The sequence below is a fragment of the Eleutherodactylus coqui genome, chromosome 4 (genome assembly GCF_035609145.1).
Source record: "Eleutherodactylus coqui strain aEleCoq1 chromosome 4, aEleCoq1.hap1, whole genome shotgun sequence".
NCBI lineage: Eukaryota > Metazoa > Chordata > Amphibia > Anura > Eleutherodactylidae > Eleutherodactylus > Eleutherodactylus coqui.
In genome coordinates this window covers 35,481,660-35,501,658 of record NC_089840.1, presented here as the reverse complement: position 1 = coordinate 35,501,658, position 19,999 = coordinate 35,481,660, and the positions used below count along the sequence as shown (strand labels likewise).

General features: G+C 48.1%; 1 protein-coding gene across 1 annotated transcript; it reads right to left on the bottom strand.

Annotated features, from left to right (window-relative positions):
* Positions 1-11,958: 11,958 nt before the first annotated feature.
* On the bottom strand, positions 11,959-19,999 carry LOC136625200 (terminal nucleotidyltransferase 5C-like). The gene is made up of 2 exons (XM_066599224.1): positions 19,944-19,999; positions 11,959-14,589 (listed from the first exon to the last, which is right to left on the bottom strand). The coding sequence occupies exon 2, from the start codon at positions 14,574-14,576 to the stop codon at positions 13,401-13,403; it is 1,176 nt and encodes a 391-aa protein (XP_066455321.1). The 5' UTR covers positions 14,577-14,589; positions 19,944-19,999; the 3' UTR covers positions 11,959-13,400.

Genomic DNA, 19,999 nt, shown 5'->3' with positions numbered 1-19,999 from the left:
GTTCAGGATCTGTAGAAAGCTGGGTGAAGCCTCCAATAGGCTTTGTAATAGCTGCTAGTTGTGGACTTGTGACATAGGAGGACGCCTCCGCGAATATCTGTTTACCTGAGGAATAAATGTCAGCTCCCACACTCACAGCCTGTAATCCCCCGAGGTGACAGCCTGACAGCTTCCGACACTGGAAGGAACACGCTAAGCACGGCTTCAAAGACTGCACCGCCGCACCTACATGCAACTACTCCCAGCACACATGTGCCAGCCGAGAAGCGCCGTGCAGTGCAGATAGCGTAGATAGATAGGCTTGCAAGAAAAAGTAAGTGAACCCTTTGGGTCTACCTGGACTTCTGGATTGATTACTAGTAAAATGTGATCTACTTGTTACATAAGCCTCAGGTAAAGACAAACACAATCGGGGGCCGGTTTCACTCGACCGGATTTTAATTGCGGATTCCGCGTTCGCCATCCACACTTACGATGCACGCAGGCATTGAAAGGCATGTAGTTTCAGTGTTTGCTCCGCACCTGCGGGTAGGAATTACATATTCTTCGAGCGGAAGAAAAATCGCAGCATGCTGTATTTAGCGTGGGTTCCGCACGTATGGTCTCCATTGATGTCTATGGATGCGTGCAACCCGCAGTTCATACGCAATTAACATTGCTCGCAAATTGCTAGGAGACCGGGTAGAAAAGCCAGAAGAGAGAGAGAGAAAAGCTGCATGCATACGCGACCATTCGCAATTCGCTTCCGCAATTAATAATAGGTCTTCCGCTGCAGATATCTGCAACCGTTCGTGTGAGCTCGGGCTAACTAATAACATGCAGACATTCATTCATGTCTCTTGTTCCTGCAAATGTGTTTCAGTTCATCAGTATTTCTGGGATGCCTTGTGTGCACAGCTGTCTTCAGGTCATGCCACAGCATCCTTACTTTTAAACGGTTAAGTCTAGGCATTTAAATGAATGCAGATCGTGATGATTGGCCCCAGTTTGCCTAACCTTTATACGGCCTGATTCACGGGGGTGACTTAAAGGGATTGGACCACAATAGACATTTAGCACCTAGCCATAGGATAGGTGATAGTCTGACGGGTGGGGATTGGAGGTCCTGTGCCCCCTCTTTTTATGGGCTCGCTGCACTCCCTGCAGTGGCATCAGATTGAATAGGGTGGCAGTCACACACGTGCGATGCCGCTCCATGTATTTTAGTGGGCTCTCTAAAATAGCTGAGTACAGACGTTCCACTCAAAATGAATGGAGTGGCACCGCACAGGCTCGACCGCCACTCCATTAAGTTCCTCCTCACTCTGGGGGTGACTTAAAGGGATGGGTGCTAAAAGTCTATTGTGGTACAATGTCATGGGGAAGAAAGATCGGGGACATTGAATTTTAATGCCTGATCCTTTTTTATTTACTCGGGAGATAAGCTGCTGCCAGAGGTGTCTGGTTGCAGCTTACCTCCCTAAACACATAAATGCTTGGCCAAGCTGACTGCTCATGTGTATGGAGGAGTCAGGGGAAACCTCTGTTGGCCGATGATCATTCAGCGGATTGTTGAAGGTGAATGGGGGCCCTTGGGTACAACGCTCCCATTGATTTCAATGGGGCCTCGCAGACCTGCGCTCGAATGATGCATTTTCTAACGCTGTCTGCTCTTTTTGGCGCATGTTCGTGCTATTTAATGCCCCTCGTCACCCATCACAATGTTGGGGTGCATTGAAAAGCGCTGTCGAACGCTGTATAGTGCCTTCGAAAACACCAATAAAAATTGCAACAAGACACCACAATCAAAATCGCTGCGTTTTGCGGATGCCGTGTGTGAGAGCGGCCTCAGTGTTTGCTGCCCCCCCACATGGAGACACCCAGTCTCACCTTCAGGATTAGAGAAAGGTTTGATGATCAGATTGGGCTCCCTCCTCATACAACCTCCAAAGGAAGCAGTGATGGCGGCGGCCATTGTTATCTACCAGCTGTATGGCATCGTTCATCTACATATTGTCCACATTATTAACATCTGTGGGAGATACCGGGAGACGCTTTTGATGTGAGGACCAGTGGAGACGAGGCATACTGATGAGATACAGACCCTTCAGAGCTGCACCCCACCCGGGAGTCGCCATCTTTAATGCATATTGCTGAAATACCCTATGTTATATCTCATATAACAGTATATAAAAAGTGTCCATAGAAATACCTGTCCGGGGGCAAAAGACCTTCCCAGCATTGCAGGAGGGGCCGTTTGTGGAGCCGCTCGTTCCAACGCTAAAATAACGGAAGAGAATCAATTTAAGACGAATCAGTACAACAAATAAATCCCTTCTGACTGTAAAGGATAACGAGGCACGCCGGAAACAAAAGAGGGAGTTTCATTGTCTTACTTAACGAGTTTGCATGATCTAGAGGCTCAGATACAGCAAATGTGGAGTGCTACACTCCAGGATAATATACGGAACCTGAATGACTCCATGACACCCGTATCACATCTTGTATCCAAGCTAAAGGCGGTACAACTGGGTACTAGAGCCTCCATGCCCACCCGTATCACATCTTGTATCCAAGCTAGTGGCGGTACAACAGGGTACTAGAGCCTCCATGTCCGCTCGTATCACATCTTGTATCCAAGCTAGTGGCGGTACAACAGGGTACTAGAGCCTCCATGTCCGCTCGTATCACATCTTGTATCCAAGCTAAAGGCGGTACAACAGGGTACTAGAGCCTCCATGCCCCGTATCACATCTTGTATCCAAGCTAAAGGCGGTACAACAGGGTACTAGAGCCTCCATGCCCCGTATCACATCTTGTATCCAAGCTAGAGGCGGTACAACAGGGTACTAGAGCCTCCATGCCCACCAGTATCACATCTTGTATCCAAGCTAGTGGCGGTACAACAGGGTACCAGAGCCTCCCTACAAGGGGTCAGTTCTCCACAATAAACTATCCTTTTGCTCTGATCACTTATATCGTTACAATCACACTAATAAAGTTTCATCCCTCTGACAACTTCTAGGGGAGGGATTGGAGCTGACAATGAGTGTAGATTCTAGTCCCATCAGACAAGGCACAAGTATGAAACCATTCTGTATCTCTGCAGTAGGGGTGAGAATGTTGTCACAGCGACGCTCCCTATTACTGACATCACTGAATATAATAGGAATATAATTAGTGTTGCTCATCATGATTGGCTGGGCGACAAAATTTGGTTGATGTTTGCTCAATTGGATCGGACCATCCCATCCCAATTTTTAGCAAAAATCGCCTTCTGCTCGGCACTGCTGGAGTTCTAGGTTTGAATCTGACCTTAATGGGGATTTGAACCTGGGACCGGCCGCTGCGGTGCTTAGCGGCTGTTGTCGCCACCAGCACCACCTCGTGTTGCTCAGGGGAACATTTTGGAGGCCAAATTAGAGACCCCCGTTTTTACTCCCATTGCTTCTAATGAAAGTTGGAATCGGGAGTCTCGATTCACAATTATTATTTGATGTAAGGTCGGCCCTCCTGATCCGATCATTTCAGCGATCGCCCGACACTAAATATGATGCCACAGTGATCAGATACGAGATCCACACGCCGTATACTGTATACTACTCTAGATCACGTCTGAGGGTTCTCCATCAGATCCCCGACGGCACGGCGGGTCCTTGTGAGTGGAGTTCCCCTTTAAGAGGTATAAGGAGACCCGACCGGTGGCCCCTCATCTCAGTGACCCTGTGATATCAGTCATTTTGCCACTATGATTGTTGTTCTCTTCTATGTTCTAATCTACATTCAACAATGGGGCTGCCAGCGGGCCGGAGCAGCGAGATAGCGGTGAGCGGGCCTCACATTTGGCTTCGTCCTCTTCACCAGGTTTGTTATTTTCCTTGATTTTGCACTTAAAGGATTATTTAATTAAAAGCGTCTCAGTTACTCTGGAGATTCGCAGCGAAGCCGATGCCCTTGGGTCACCTGTGAGAACAGCAAACCCAGATCACTCAGGTCCTCCAGAGGTTTCTGGAGGTGTCTTATACTCTAGTCACATCCAGAGCTGCATTTAGAGGATTAAACCCATTCTATATCTGCCTGCTGCTGGTTGGGTGCGTATGCAGAGCAGGCTGTGCTGTGGTGCATTGTGGGAGATGTTGAAAGCAACCACTAATAACGCACGATGAGATCCCAGCTCCGTTCCCATGGGTGGGCACAGACAGAAGAAGACCCCCGGGCAAAACTGTATATGTGGCCATTGGTCTCCAATAGCTCTTCACATCCACCCCTGTAGTCTTTCTATTAACCATTGGCAACAGCTACTTATAGGGTGGTGGAGGACCCTCTTACCTACTCCGCCCCTGTGCACAGATTACATGTAGGGTATGCGATGGACATTGTGGATGCAGCTTTGGCTGTGATTGGAGTATAAGATAGTTTGTGAATTTTAGTTTCACAACTTTAAGTAGAGTTACAGGTTTAAGACCACTAAATTACATCATGCTATATACACCAGTCACATCTAAAGCTGCATCTATTTAAAGCCAAATTCCATAGTGGGCGCTGCAGACGACCAAAGTAGTTTAGGATCAGGGCAAAATAAGTCAAAGCATTTGTGAACCGAATGAAAGATGGGAAAAACACAGCGAAGCGACACGTTTACTGTCCTACATCACGTCAGTTTTATGTTTGTGTTATACTCCAGTCACATCCAGAGCTGCACTTACAATCCTAGTATCTTACATTCACTTGCATTGCGGGAGATGAGACCGATAGAAAACACTTGCAATCTAAGCGGAAGGCAGTGCCTTATGGGATCACATGTATTTGTCATTGTACAAGGGAGGATTTCCAAGTGGCGGCCTGCAGCTCTGGATGTGACTGGAGTATAAGACTGGTAAAATGAGTATTTATAAAGTGACTGAACATCCATGTAATACTAGTAGTTATAATGCGGTGCCAACTCCTGTGCCCTCTCCACACCGGGGGCCTGGCAGGGATGCTGGCACAGGCTCGCACTTTCCATGCTGGTTTACGCCATCGGAAAGTCATTGAGAAGGCAGACGCGGTGGGTGGGGCTTTGTTTGAACGATCTTCTTATAATCTTTTGTGGATTTTAAACTCGGCCAAGAAAGAAAACACGAGGCCGCACCACAAATAGACTGTATTTACTCCTCGCAGCAGCGCCCCAGGCTGAACCTTCGTAAAGGTGATGTGACGTACGTCCTAGCACACACGCAGGGCTGACACGGAAGGCTCCAATTAAAGGTATAGAGCCTAATACGCAGCCAAGATGGCTGCCACGGCTCGCTTATAAATGGCTGCCGGGGACATGACGTTATGGCGAGGGACCTGTGGGTATAATCGTAGGCCTCGCGCACATGTATGGCGGCACACGGAGCGCCATCAGATGCTGTATGTAACGGGTTACTCCCCTGGTTTGCAAGTAATGCCTCCTTATACCTCCATCGTCGCTAGGGGGATATGAGACAAAATGGCTGCCGGCGAAGACAGGAGAGCGTTTTCTGTCCTTGATTTTTACGTACAAGTCGTAAGCAGTGCTCCAAATTTAAGGACCAGTTTTACAACTGCAAGTGAAATTTATCTGTCCATCCGCCCGTGGAAACAGCGGAGCGCGTCCGGGCAACGTTCAAAGGAAGTCCTTAGAAATCCACTGACAAAGCAAGCAGAGAATTGGACGTCCCGCCGCCGGCTGTGTGGAAGAGTCTGCGCAAATGTTTGTGGTGTTGTCCCTACCGACTGAAATTGTTACCGGCGATGAAACCGGACGGCAAAATGCGGCGACGTTCTTCCTGCGAGAGTCTGCAGGCTGTAATGGATACCGCTGGTTGCATGGAGTCTTTAGGCTGGGTTTAAACTGGGCGTATTCCCGCCGGAAATCCCGCGGTTTGGCGGCAGCAAAAATCGCGAGATTTCCGCCGGGAGAACCGCCGCGGAAGAAGCTGCGTCGGCTTTAAAGCGGTCCGGCCGCTCGCTTTTCCGTTGTGGCCGGTGCTCCCATAGAGGAGAGCGCGGCCGCGACGGAAGTAAACAAAAAAGTAAAAGTAAATAGACATGCTCCATCTTTTGAAACCGCGGCTGCCGCAGCCGCGGTTTCAGCCGGACTTACCGCAGCGGATTGGCCGTCCCGTGTGGACGAGATTTCTGTCTAATCCCGAGATTAGCGGCCGCGGGCGGATTTGCCGCGGCAAAACAGTGGCAAATCCGCCCTGTGTGAACCCAGCCTTAGTGTTTAGTGGTGAAGTCGCCGTCCATCTTTCGCGCGCAGTTAACAAACGTAATGTCAGAATCCAGGGGAGGGGAACCAGCGGACTACATGGAGCGTACGGGAGACTCCGCCACGGTGGATGGGTTTTGCGCTATAAGCTGTAGGAAGCTGTACGGCCTTCTTTGTCCATGAGATGCGGCTTCTACCAAGCGGATGGATCGGCCGAGCAGGCGGTGACGATAGTGACTTCTTCCTTGGCCTCCATGTTCCCCGAACCTTACACCTTGTTAGAGTCTACATGGCGCCACCCCCCCCCCCCCCCCCCCAGCCACCATAATCAGCGGCATCCCAGAAGCCTTTGCATCAGTCAGTCGTGATCCGCTACAAGGTGTATGGCAGGAAGCTGACTCCCGACTCCATGTGTGTCCGGTGACAACGGGGGCCACACGGACACCACTGATGGGGGGAACATTTTTGATGTTGTGCAGTAAAATGTTTTGCATTTCTGTCATTAAACATCAGTTATGGGGGGTTCAACTGCGACTGCCTTATACTCCAGTCACATCTAAAGCTGCACCTGTAATTCTGATGTTTTGTAAGTTCTTCTAGTCCAGTCTGCAGTCATAATTCAGCTGTTACATCGAAGGAGACGAGTAGGAGGAAGACGGAGGGAGTCAGGGAGTCAGTCAGTCAGACAGACAGACAGACAGCTGTCTGTCTGCGTGCGTGCGTGCGTGTGCATATATATATATATATATACATATATATATACATGCATGCATGCATGCATATATGCGAAAGCCCTCACTGACTGACTCACCACTAATTCTCTAACTTCCCGATGTTGTACAAGCGTGAAATTTGGCACGACCATTCTTTAAGTACTAAGAAGGAAAAGTAAAGGGGTCACAACCTGATTATTCAATTTGAAGTGTAAAAACTAACAAAAAAAAAAATCTGCCTCACCTCTATGTGTATATACTGAGGAGGATCTACCTCACCTCCGTGTGTATATACTGAGGAGGATCTACCTCACCTCCGTGTGTATATACTGAGGAGGATCTACCTCACCCCTCTCTGTGTATATACTGAGGAGGATCTACCTCACCCCTCTCTGTATATATACTGAGGAGGATCTACCTCATCTCTAAGTGTATATACTGAGGAGAATCTACCTCACCCCTCTCTGTATATATACTGAGGAGAATCTACCTCACCTCCGTGTGTACGGTATATACTGAGGAGGATCTACCTCACCTCCCTGTGTATATACTGAGGAGGATCTACCTCACCCCTCTCTGTATATATACTGAGGAGAATCTACCTCACCCCTCTCTGTATATATACTGAGGAGAATCTACCTCACCTCCGTGTGTATATACTGAGGAGGATCTACCTCACCTCCCTGTGTATATACTGAGGAGGATCTACCTCACCTCCGTGTGTGTATATACTGAGGAGAATCTACCTCACCCCTCTCTGTGTATATACTGAGGAGGATCTACCTCACCCCTCTCTGTGTATATACTGAGGAGACTCTACCTCACATCGGTATATGTAAAGTATATTTAAATGTGAGAGCCCTCCCTGAATGACTCATCACTAAGGGCTCCTTCACATTACCTCGGGTGAAGTTGGGTATGTCAGCTCCTGCGTGCGTGATATATATCTCCATGCTGAGAAAAGTATTCAGTGGCATTAGGAACCCTAGTTATTATGTACAGCCATCAGATACTTTGAATACACAATACTCCGGACAAACCAGTATGGCGGTCCCTTTGCGTGTCGCCCCACTGACCTCCTTTTGTAGACACTCTGCAGGCTTCTCTTAGCAGATCTAATCAAAATATTTCCAAGTAAACAACTTTCAATGAAGTTTGTTGTACAGGATGGACCACAGAATGCCCGCCACCACAACCTTCTGAAAGCCATCGAGAAGAAACTCCTTGTTGCCCATAGCAACCAATCACAGCACAGCTTTCATTTTACCTCAGCAGTATAAGAAATGAAAGCTGTGCTGTGATTGGTTGCTATGGGCAACAGACAGATTTTCTTTTAAACAGCTTTTATAATCCCTGTAGATGCTATGGTAATGACGAGTGAGTGTGAGGCACAGCGTGTAATTACACAGTACATACACATGAGGGCAGAGTTGTTTTGATAGCAAACCGCACCACAGCAGGCTGAACTGTATGTATATTAGATCCCTTACTAATAAGCGGATCACTAACTGCCCCCTTGATCAGCTGTAATCGGTGGGGAGATCCCGTAGTAAGGGTATGTTCACATGATGGATTTTTGCAGCAGATTTTAGGTGAACTCTGCATTCCATTACTTTTAATAGGAATTAAAGCCATAGCTTTATGGCGTGGATTTTTAATCCATGTACGGAAAAAAAGTGATGTGCTGACTTATTGACGAGTCATCCGTGTCGGACATTCCACACGCGGGTTTGGCCACTACATAGGTCCTCACGTTATACAGGCACTGTAGGCAGGATCCACAGGAAGAAATCCACATGGATTGGGCATTGTAAACAACCTAAATTCCCTGTAGCACCCCCGCAGGAGACATGAAGTATTACACAGTACCCATTCATCTCAATAGGTTATCTAGGTAATACAGGACAAGTCCTGCTCTACATGGCAGCGTTCATATGGGACAGAATATGCCACCCCGGAATTCCGCAGCTAAAACTTTTGAAGCGGCATTGCCGCAGGGTTCTGCCATGTTATATCCGGCACCGTACCAGTGCAGATTTTTGTGCCGAATATTCCACAGGATGGCATATTGCACAACACTGCTGTAGAATATTCTGTGCTGTGCGAACCGTCCCTTATAACTGATCGCAACTCTGTCCCAGAGAAGGTGGTCCTGAACAGGACAACCCGCTATTAACTCAGAATTAATAGGGGCAGGGATAACTTGAAAACACCTCTAAAAAGGGCCTGTATGAGGCAATGGAGGAGAAAAAGAGCAGCAGATAATTATAGAGGTTGTGCTTGAGGCATGAAGAAACCATCACGATTATTTGTTGCAGCTCTGGCTGTGACTAGAGTGGGTGTGACAGAATAGTACCTAGAGTATAGAGACAGGCTTTAACTTCAGATCAGTATAAGATCAGCAAGCACGTTCTCTATCACTACTGGCAGAGAGTAAAAAGGGGGCCCACAAAAACTTTATTTTCAATACCGGCATTTATTCTTCGTAAAGGCACAACCCCCCAGAGCGGGCATGCGCTGCAGTTGTGAGCAGTGCAAAGTCCCTTTATAATAAACACTGGGTGAGAAATAAAGTTGGCACCAGATCCTGGGTCAGCGTACACCCTGACCTGCCCCATCACCGGCCGCGCAGGAGGTCAGCCAGGAACACAGTCTACCAGCCATCATGTAATCACTAACAAAGGGCACACAAGCCTCTACTGTGCCTCCTACACCAGAAGCTGCTCCATACCCAGCAATGCCCACTAATCCAATATTTGGACTATTCCTGGCTCATCCCAGATTAACAAGATATAGGGGTCAGGATTGTGACCCCCGAGATGCTAGAACAAGGCTGAGGAGCGTAGTCATCTGTCACCAGCTCTGACTAGCACATCTACCTGATCTACAGGGCCAAGGTAGGGACCGATCCAGCGCTGTATTTCCATACTGGGCTCCTATAGTGAAACTTACTTGCATAGTAAGGCATGGATGCCCTACATGATGGTATGGTGTGTGGTCCCTGTAAATGTCAAACCCAATTGCAAGTTTAACAGTAGCATGTAAAAAGCAGGAAGCCATTGCCCACATCGCCAAGTCCTGCAGGACTGCCACCATGACTGAAGGAAAGCATAGTTGAAGTGGTCTTCTGCTGGGATAGGGGCTGACCATACCCAGGAGATTCAGGTGCCGCTATGTTGAGTCCCTGGAATGCCCACAGATCCAACCCACAGATTCATGCAGAGATTTGTGTTGTCCGATCAGGTTGCACTCTTACTAGTAAACATGCATGAGCACCAAATTTTGTGGCCTGCTGAACAGTGAAGCGCCAGTGACAGCGCCCGCCCTAAACGGCTCCTTACTTCAGTCATAGCAGCAGTCCCACAGGACTTAGATGCAAAAGGGATTTCTGCTTCTCACATGTTAGTCTTCAACTTTAGTTGGCTTTAATCCTCTCCCTCCTACAGGGTCCACAAAACAAAGTTTGACATCCATGTTCCAGGGCCCTTAGGGGCCCATGCATCATACCATTGAGTAGCACATCCATGCCTTTCTATTCAAGTAGGCCATTATTGCAATGTAGGACACCAGTATGGAGATCTAACGCTGATCTGGCTTTTTGATCATACCCTGTATAAGTGGCATATGTTGATTGCTACCATCTATAGAGATGCCCTGCTACCATCTATAGAGATGCCCTGCTACCATCTATAGAGATGCCCTGCTACCATCTATAGAGATGCCCTGCTACCATCTATAGAGATGCCCTGCTACCATCTATAGAGATGCCCTGCTACCATCTATAGAGATGCCCTGCTACCATCTATAGAGATGCCCTGCTACCATCTATAGAGATGCCCTGCTACCATCTATAGAGATGCCCTGCTACCATCTATAGAGATGCCCTGCTACCATCTATAGAGATGCCCTGCTACCATCTATAGAGATGCCCTGCTACCATCTATAGAGATGCCCTGCAGCAGCCAGAGGGAGACCAGGGTGCCAAGCTACCATGGACAAGATTTCAGGGGACAAAATGCCCTTTAAGTTCTGGTGAGGGTTCCCGGTTTTGTTTGGCAGATTGCTCCAGAAGATGAGTCTTGGGCATGCGGTGAACTGACACCAGTTTATGTTTAGAGGAAGGTTCTGCCCATTTACCACCACAAGGAGGTAGCTGGCACAGTCCTGGAGCTGACATCCATGGGCCAGGTAAATCATTTTCACAATCCTGAACATGGCGAGTACAGTTAGTGGGTTTGGCTCCTGGTGATCAGCAGATACCCCAAGGAGGAGCTGGAACTACTTGGCTGCCAATAAGCCAATTGTTGAGTATATGCTGTACAAATACTTGCCAAGACTGCAGGAGTTAAAGCGACCCTGCGGGCCAGGAGACAAAGATGGCCAACAGGTTCTCCGACTACCCGATGCGCACCAGTATAAAACTACATGCTGCCTCAATTGGCCAGTGCTGCCCCCCCCATGAGTAGTGGTGGCCAGTGACAGCAGCATTTAGTGTCTAACACAGTGTATAGCAGGAAGTCAGAGAAGTGGTGCTGCCCTCTAACTTTGCCTCGACCCAGAGGTTTGCTTTAATACTGCCAGATATAGCAGCCACTTTCATTATGGGCCATATGGGCAAGGGTGCCAGCAGGAGAGTAACTGAAGCCATGAAGGTTTTTCCCTAACAGCAAGCAGAGTGACAGTTGTGAGTTGACTCTCCATTCTAGCTGCTTTTCACGAGGGTAGTGACATCTACACAGCAGTCTCATGCAAGGATCTTCTACTCCAGTCACATACCAAGCTGCATCAGTTCCACAGGACTCACCGTTCCGCCTCTACATATAACAGAACTGAAGATTCTTAACCTGAGCTGCTCTACTGGAGTTGTAAATTTAACAACCAGAATTTTGAATGCAGCTCTTGCAGTGACTGGAGTACAAGACAGATCAGTACATCTGAGGATCATCTATTCAGGCGGCAGTAACCAGGTATTTGCTTTTTCATTGTGCAGGATATAGATGAATCCGCAGCGCTCGTGGGGTTACAGTACAGACAATACAAGACAGCAGATATGTCAAGGAGGCTTTTATTTCGCATTACAAGTAATCACAATTTCCTGAGCAGCAAACTGAGCAATTTGGCAAGAATAGCACAAAAAGAGGTGTCGCTACTGTGTAATGGAGGAAAGTTTACAGACACCCGAGACAGGACCTGCTGCAGGTATAAGGCACTGCATCTACATCCCCCCACCAGACGAGGAACAGCACAACACCTAGACTATGAACACATGCCTGGCTCCCTCTACAACACTTCCTGGCAGCAGCTCATCCCGTTCTCCAGTGAACTGTGGGAAAGGGCTGCTACAAAAAAAGACACCTGAAGTAGTCATGAGATGCCTCAGTGTGCTCCAGTCACATCCAGAGCTGCATTGTGCCATTTCTAATTAGCTTCTCTATGCAGCCCCTGCTAGTTCAGAGTCTTCACAGCATGCTCTGCTGGTGCATTGTGGAGTGTACCCTGTAGTTTTGGTTCATACACTCCACATCTCCCACAATGCAGCTTATAGGGAGTGTGAGTGGTGACTGCAGCTCTTGTTGTGACTGGAGATAAAAATTCTCAAATCTAGTTAACCCTGAAGAGACCCTGCATGAAGACTGAAAAGTAAGCGATCTCCATGACTTCATCCCCCAGTGTGTAAAGCAGTTCACCTGCCGACACTCCTTGACGCTTATGTTGCTTTTTATTACCTGATGCTGCAGTGAATGGAGGGGGGGAAAATATATACAAAAACCCCCCAAAAATAAAAGTAATTGCAGTCTTAAATCCAAAACCACAACACAAAAAACTGTTTACACCTGGTCAGCAGGCGACAAACCACCAAGAGGCTCTCACCAAAACGGCGCAGCCGATAAGGCACAACCACCCCCAACTGACAAACTACAACATAAATAGCACTTCATCCAGAGAAGAAAGATAAAGAAAAAGAAACACTTGCATAGAAAACAGGAACCGCTCCCACAACACACTAAACACATTTTTTTTTTACATTTTGTAATTTTTTTTGTTTTATGTTTTTAATAAATAAACAAATTCACTTTTTGGTAATTTTTTGTTTTAAACTTTTTTCCTTCATTTTTCATTGTAGCTCCCAGACCCCTAGTCACCAAGGTGGGGAGAAAACTTAGATCAAGCCCCTTTCGCTAAAAATATTGGGCTTGTCCAAACAAAAACACTGATAAAGTTTAAAAGTCAGGCGGCCTCCATGACAATTGGGGGTCCCACAGGATGGAGGTCACCAATTAGAGAATCACGGCTCAATGTTGAACACGATCACAGTATTAGCGGTTACAGATTGGAAAAAGGTTCATGATCAGACCTCAGCTGTGTACATTCAGAATGGCTCATGGGGGCACATACTTTTGCAGTAGAGTGGGCTCTTGGATGCATTCCAGTAATGAAGGCTCAATAGATAATAAATGGTCCAATACCCCCGAGGACTCTTGTAGTCTTTTCTAACTGCATGGCAGCCACGTTGGGTAGGACTGACTGTAGGAGACGGATGTGTTTGCGATGTAGTAGTTGCTGAAGTTGGCATCACTGACGTATGGGGCGGGCTGGTAGTAGCAGGTGACATTTGTGGCATTGGGTATAATGTTCTGCTCGGCAAGGACCCTGAGGGCCAACAGGGAGATGAGGTTTAGAGTCTGTCTACGCTCGTGTCCCATCAGGCACACCGTGCTCTCGTTCACCACCTTGCGAAGGATCATCAGGTAATCATATTTGCTCTTCTCCTCCCCGATGAAGTGATTTTGGAGATAAGACTCCAGTTTCCGTTGCTGCTCAAAGATGTCAGAGAAGTCGATGAAGAAGCGGGAGCACATGTAGCGCTCCAGGGACTTGATCTGCTCCTTGTCCGCCGGCTTAAAGTCCCGCACCAGCAGATTGCTGTACTTCATCAGGCCACCTCCTCGGATTTCCTCTGGGTTTTTGGTAGCGATCTGCTTGTTTCGGAGGTGGCCCAAGGCAGCTTCAAAGTCCCCAAACATGCTCTCCCCAATGACGGTGGGGTGGAAGTGCTCAGACATGGGGTTCTTCGAGCAGTCGTAGTAGAAGAGCAGAGAATCAAGCACGATCTGGAAAGAGTCCACACTGAACTCAAACTGGCGGCGGATGGAGTTGACGAATTTAAGCTCAATGTTCCTCCCGTCATTGTTGGACAGGGAGATGAGACTCCAGCGGTCGGAATCTGTGAACACCTTCACCAGCTTCTGCACATAGGCCTCTTTCAGAGTCACCGGGCTGATCTTCTCCTTGTTGACCCCCTCAGGTAAGAAGTTGAGGAGTAGACTAATGACGACATCTTTAACAAGCTGAAAGTCTGCCTCAGAGGAAATGGTAACCCCAAAAATCAAATCCAGGTCTTTGTACCCAAGACCGTTGTCCTTCACCAAGACATGGCTGGCAGCCGAGCCATTGAGCCGGACGTCTTTCACTTTGATCCCGGCGTCCTCCAGTCGGCTGCGGACCATCTGCACAATGTCCTTCAGAGTGATCTTCAAGGTGGGAAAGTTTCCACGTCCGTGGATGGGAACCACTTCTGTGAGGAAACTGTTCAGACGATCAACTTGCTCCCAGGTGAGGACACTGCGGGCTTTGGAGATGGTGGCATCACTTCCTTGGCTTGCCATGGTTCTTGTATCACTGTGGGGTAAAGAGGAAGACTGGTCAGTGCTAGAAAAAAGGATCGAGACAGACAAGATAGCATTTGTAGGTCAAACCACAGAACTCAGATAGTCTACACTACCAAGCTAGTGATGTTACCTTTAGTTGGGCAACTCTGGAGCTGTAGTTACAATTCTGTTACTGAGCTTAGTCTACAGCCAATTCAGTGCTACAAGATGTCAGTCAGTCACCCTTAAAAGGCAAGTGGAAACATGCAGAATTGCAAATGCAGCTCCAGATGTGACTGGAGAAGTGTCCAATCTTGTATGACTCCTGAGAAACGTCCCGCACACAAGGGTCAGTTAACACCCAACTATTTATTCTTGAATGTGCCATTGATGTCAGAGTCGGCTCGATCACATGAGATTCTCATTGACTGCATTAGTAAGTGAGAACGGATGAATGATTGGCATTTAATCCACCGATTAGTGAATAAGTCAAGAATGACTTAGGTCTGCATAAAAATATGAGCAAAGTGAATTGATCGTTCGCCGAGTGATACTTGTTCATTTTTGCCTTTGTGATCGGTTTTTTGACCGATCATTCTATATAAAAGCCGTTAGTTGGCTACAGTAGCATCTCCTGTAAACTGATCTGACACGTTTCACAGCAGGACTTCAACAAGCAACAGCTGGAAGCTCTGACATCTCTGCTATCTGGGCAAAGTCCCCGATCTCAGTCAGTCCAAGGTTTAATGAGCAACAGCAGGAGATCAGTGGCTGCGAACCAGTTGTCAGGGACACAATGGGAATTTGGGCTACCAGGCCAGGGGTGTAGAGACCTTTACATGACTGGCGCCGAAGCCCCCACATCAGCCCTGATCGTTCCTGTGTAAAAGCCCAGGAATGATCACTCAGTGAATGAAGTGGAGCGGGCTGAAGATCGCTCTGCCCACCCGCCTCCATTCATAGTGAACAGGCAGTCATTTATAGATTGACGACTGCCTGTTTACACTTCATGCAGTGACAGACTATAATTTGGGGGTCTCCAAGAGAGATCTGCAATAGTTGACAGTGAAGCATTGAATGCTCGTCGCACACATTTACACTAAGCAATTATTCAAATCGCTCGAACGGGTCGCACTATAACTGCCGTGTAAGAGGGCCTTAAGGTAGGGGGCATTTTACATGGGACAGCTGTTTGGGGTGCCCAAGTGGCCAACACTCATCTCAGCAATGATCACTCATGAAATTGAGGTGGAGCACATGCCATGACCTCTTCCACCTCCATTCACAGTAATCAGGCAGTTTTTCATAGAACTTCCTGTTTCCACGGGTCAATAGTTTTTTTTTATGGCTGAAGAAACTGGATTGCAGGAATTACAGTTATTCAGTGTAAAAGGGCCCCAAGGGAAGACTACAGGCTGTGGTGTCACCAATTGTGACCTCTAGGCCTGGGTCACTTAGTGGCCTAACCCTGGTGAGCTGGTGGTCATCTTGGCAATGAGGTTGGCGCACCACTGGCCGATGTCCCTGCTATTACACCCATGACAGGAGGGCACCCAGTCTATAAACCCACATTACCGGGCTATATAAAGGGTCAGTGACAGCTCTGCTCACTAGAACATGACCCATGTAGTGACTGCTTGTACCCCGGCCAACTCTACAGCTTTTAATAGCACCCCTGGCACAGAGTCACAGATCTCCAGAGCAGGAAGCTCAGGGTGCCGACAAGAAGGTCTTCCCAAACCCACATTCACTGAGCAGCAGACGGGCATCTCAAGCATCTGTAAGTGCAGCAGCTGGCAGTCTCAGAACTGCAGGCAGCCTCAGATTGCTGACACCAGGGAGCAATAGACTACATTTAGTGCAGTGTGATCAGCAGTGTACAGTGGGTCAGTTACAGTAGAGATCACCGAATACATAGGCAAGAGGTGGCACAGGGATGACAGAACTGCCACATCAGGTCTCTATCTTGGCAGTTTCAGTGGCTCAGCTTGTGCCCCCTGCTATGCCAGCTGACAAGTCCACACATGTCTAGACTGAGCAGCAGCAATAGAGCTATAGACATGGCATCCTGTGCCAGGTACCAGACCAGCACAGAGCGTTTAATACACATCCACCGTATCATGTACTGAAACAGCTGGTCCAGCTCTAACTAATGAAGTCTTTGCTTCACATCTTCACCATGTCCAGACATCTGCTTGCTGTCAGTGAATGGGAACAGTTTGGTTTGCATTCATATGTAGCAAACACAATCAATACTTCTCACTGAGGTTTTGTTACTCTTGTATCCCAGTCTGGACAATCCTAGAGAGAAATAGCTCAGGCTGATACATTGTAACAATCTATCAGGAGGAGGTTTGTGCTGCAGAGTTTACACAGGACTGATACATTGTGACAAACCCTCAGCTGTGGCATGTCCCATCTTTGAGCGCTCCCTTGGAATCTTACATTACTAATTGTTTATAATTGGGCTGACAAAGCATCGTACAGAACGCGAGGGGCATGCAATGTTTTCTATTGAACACAATGGGAAACACTCTGCGGCGGATCGCTACTTCCCTGAAGTGATGTATTTCATACAAGGACACCTGGCATCTGCAGGGCACAGGGCATGTTGACAAGCACAATCACAGCCCAACATGGCACTGCCCGTGTGAAGTTAGCCTAAAGGGGTATCCAGAGGCACGGGAAGTCGCTGCAGCTTGTAATAAGTTATTATATTACAGTTATGTTGTCACTTTGAGTCTCTAGACACCCCCTTAAATCCCCTCCCGCTTGGCACCCCTCACATAACTGAAGGGCTGTTAGTTGTTGGCGGCCTCAGTCATCCAAAACTGACAGTTCTCCAGACTGACACACTGTAGCAAACTCCAGATGGCATAAGCTTTATGTGAAGGGGTCCCCCAGTCACCGACAGCTAGCAGATCTTGTAGTCTTCCTGACATCAGTGCATTGGTCCCGGACGCCAGTCCTCAGGGACCCCCGCAGGTCATGTTTTCAGGATATCAGATAGGAAGAGGCACCAATTAGATCACTTGAGGAAATCCTGAAGCCATGACCTGCTGGGGTGTTCTAATAAGCTGGGAAACACCAGCGTTCTACATGTCACCACCATTTACTGTAGAGCCAGAAGTCACTAACAGTGATGAACTCTAGGGGGCACCACAGGAACTACACCTGTAGGCTCAGCAGCATCACCAGGATAGCAGTGAAAGCACCAATTCTATTCAACTCCCTTAAAGGGCCATTCACTTCTACAGGTGCTGAGTAACATATGGATGCAAGAGTCTCTGGAGATGTGACAAAGTGAGGGTCGGAGGTATGCTGTGCCGCTTCACCATGTGTGAAGGAAGAGTCACTACATTAAGGAGTTCTGCTTAACCCCTTTGATACCATCCGTCACCACTTCTAACTATTCTACAGGTTAATCCACTACTTTGCTGGTCCTGAGCTTTATACTCCAGTTACATCCAGAGCTGCAGTCATGATCCCGTTAGTTGCTTCTAGATGGAGTCCATATGTAAAGCTGTACATCAGGTCCGATGAAGAACAGCGATCCATCATAAGGACGTCCTGACAGAAGAGCCCCCAGGCTTCAGATCTGATTGCACTGAAGGGAGTTGTAGTCCGTCAGTGGGAACACAAGCTGCAGGTCAAGGACAACTCCCATCATCTTCTGTCCAGGACACATGGGCAGCAGGGACAGATACCCCAGACCCAGGATCACGCATTAATGTGCCCATAGGCTACTCCAGAGCTGCATTCATAGTTCTGCCAACTTCCCCTAGCAAGTTATCTGAGCGGCTGTAATACTAGGCATACATCTCATATAACCGACCAGCCAAGAGGAAGTGTTAACGCAGCTCTAGATGTGACTGGAGTACTTGGTCAGACAAGCAAGGCATTTAGAAAATGTTGTGCAAGTAGTGAAGCATCGGAATCTCCATGTCTGACGTCAGCGCAGGTCGTGTCCGCCATGACAGTCCTGATGAGGGTCACGCTTGACACACAGACTATTTTAATAGTTTGTATCAGGGTTCCTAGAACGGCGGCCCCCGGCTATATATAGCGCTAACTGAGGCCGCAGCGCTGCAAATATGGACAACAGGACCCGGCACCGACGAGATGAGAACGGCACCAGAACCGGGAAGAGACCCTCGGCTGAGAACAACCCCCATACAGAACCAGCAAATCCATCACCGGAGGTCACTACAGCTCCAATTCAATGACAGCAAGCAGAGAGTGAAGTTGTTGAGGAGTTTATATACATTGTTAAGATTTAAAACTGGAACAGCCACACAGCTGCTGGTTTGTTACAATGTATCAAGATCTCCAGCTGTTATCCAGGCATGCTGGGTATTGTAGTTCTGCAATAACTGGAGTGGCAGCCTGCGCCATTTGTGTGACATGCAGCCGGGGGCAGACTGCCTCCCGTTAGGTAAAAAAAAGCTATAATAGTGGGAATCCCCCCATAACTGGGTTACAGATCGCTGTCATTGGAAACTGAGTCAGCCATCCTGACTAATCATCAGCCACAAGGAGACGGGACGACCACATGGCAAGGGGACCCCTACAGCCACTGGGGGTGAGGCCCCCCAGACTGCAGCCAGCAGCTTTGTCAGGGGGCCAGGGTCGTTATAAGCCACCACACTGCATCACATGTAGACATGAGGCTACAGCGTGTGCTGCGTACATTAACCCCTACAGAGCCAACAGCTGTCAAGTAGTCAAAGACATTCCTGAGACTTCATGATGCTGGAGGAGTGGGGGGGGGGGGGGGCTACACTAATGGGTTAAGAGGAGCCAGCTGGGGCAGCATGCCCAATACGGGGCAATTAGACTTATGAGATGACAGGATCTGCCAAGGCTTAACCTCTTCCTGCTCACAACCCCAACAAAGCAGAGGATGGGGGTCATCAGTAGGAAGATGGGGGGGGGGGGGGGGGGGGGGGAAGCTACAGAGCAAAGTCTAGAAAGTGGGAGGAAAAAGAGAAGAGAAAAAAAAAGGGGGTCCTAGTGAACTAATACAGAAAGACCCCAAGTACTGGTGGGGGGCTAGAGAAGTGTAGGGAGCAGATGCATCAGGAGCTGCACATTATATAGTATTACACTACTAGAGCTATATATATATATATATATATATTAGCATGCAGCACCGTTATACCATATGATTACATATATAACAGCCCACTGCCCATTATAACACTGCCCCTTGGATAGTACTGAGATCTCGTATTGTATTGGCAGTAGTCTGTTCTATACAATAATGCATTACTCATACGTAGATTTGTGCATTACACTATCTAACAGCACTGCACCGTTATACTACATATTACACACGAGTAGGGCATTATACTATATAACAGCCAAGCACGCCGCCGCACTCACCAGCCCGGGGTTGCGCTGACTTCTGTCTGGGACCTCCGGCAGCTGCAGCGACTCTC

Bases quoted from the DNA above. Each gene is read 5' to 3' on its own strand.
- LOC136625200 (XM_066599224.1), bottom strand. From the start codon at position 14,576: ATGGCAAGCCAAGGAAGTGATGCCACCATCTCCAAAGCCCGCAGTGTC.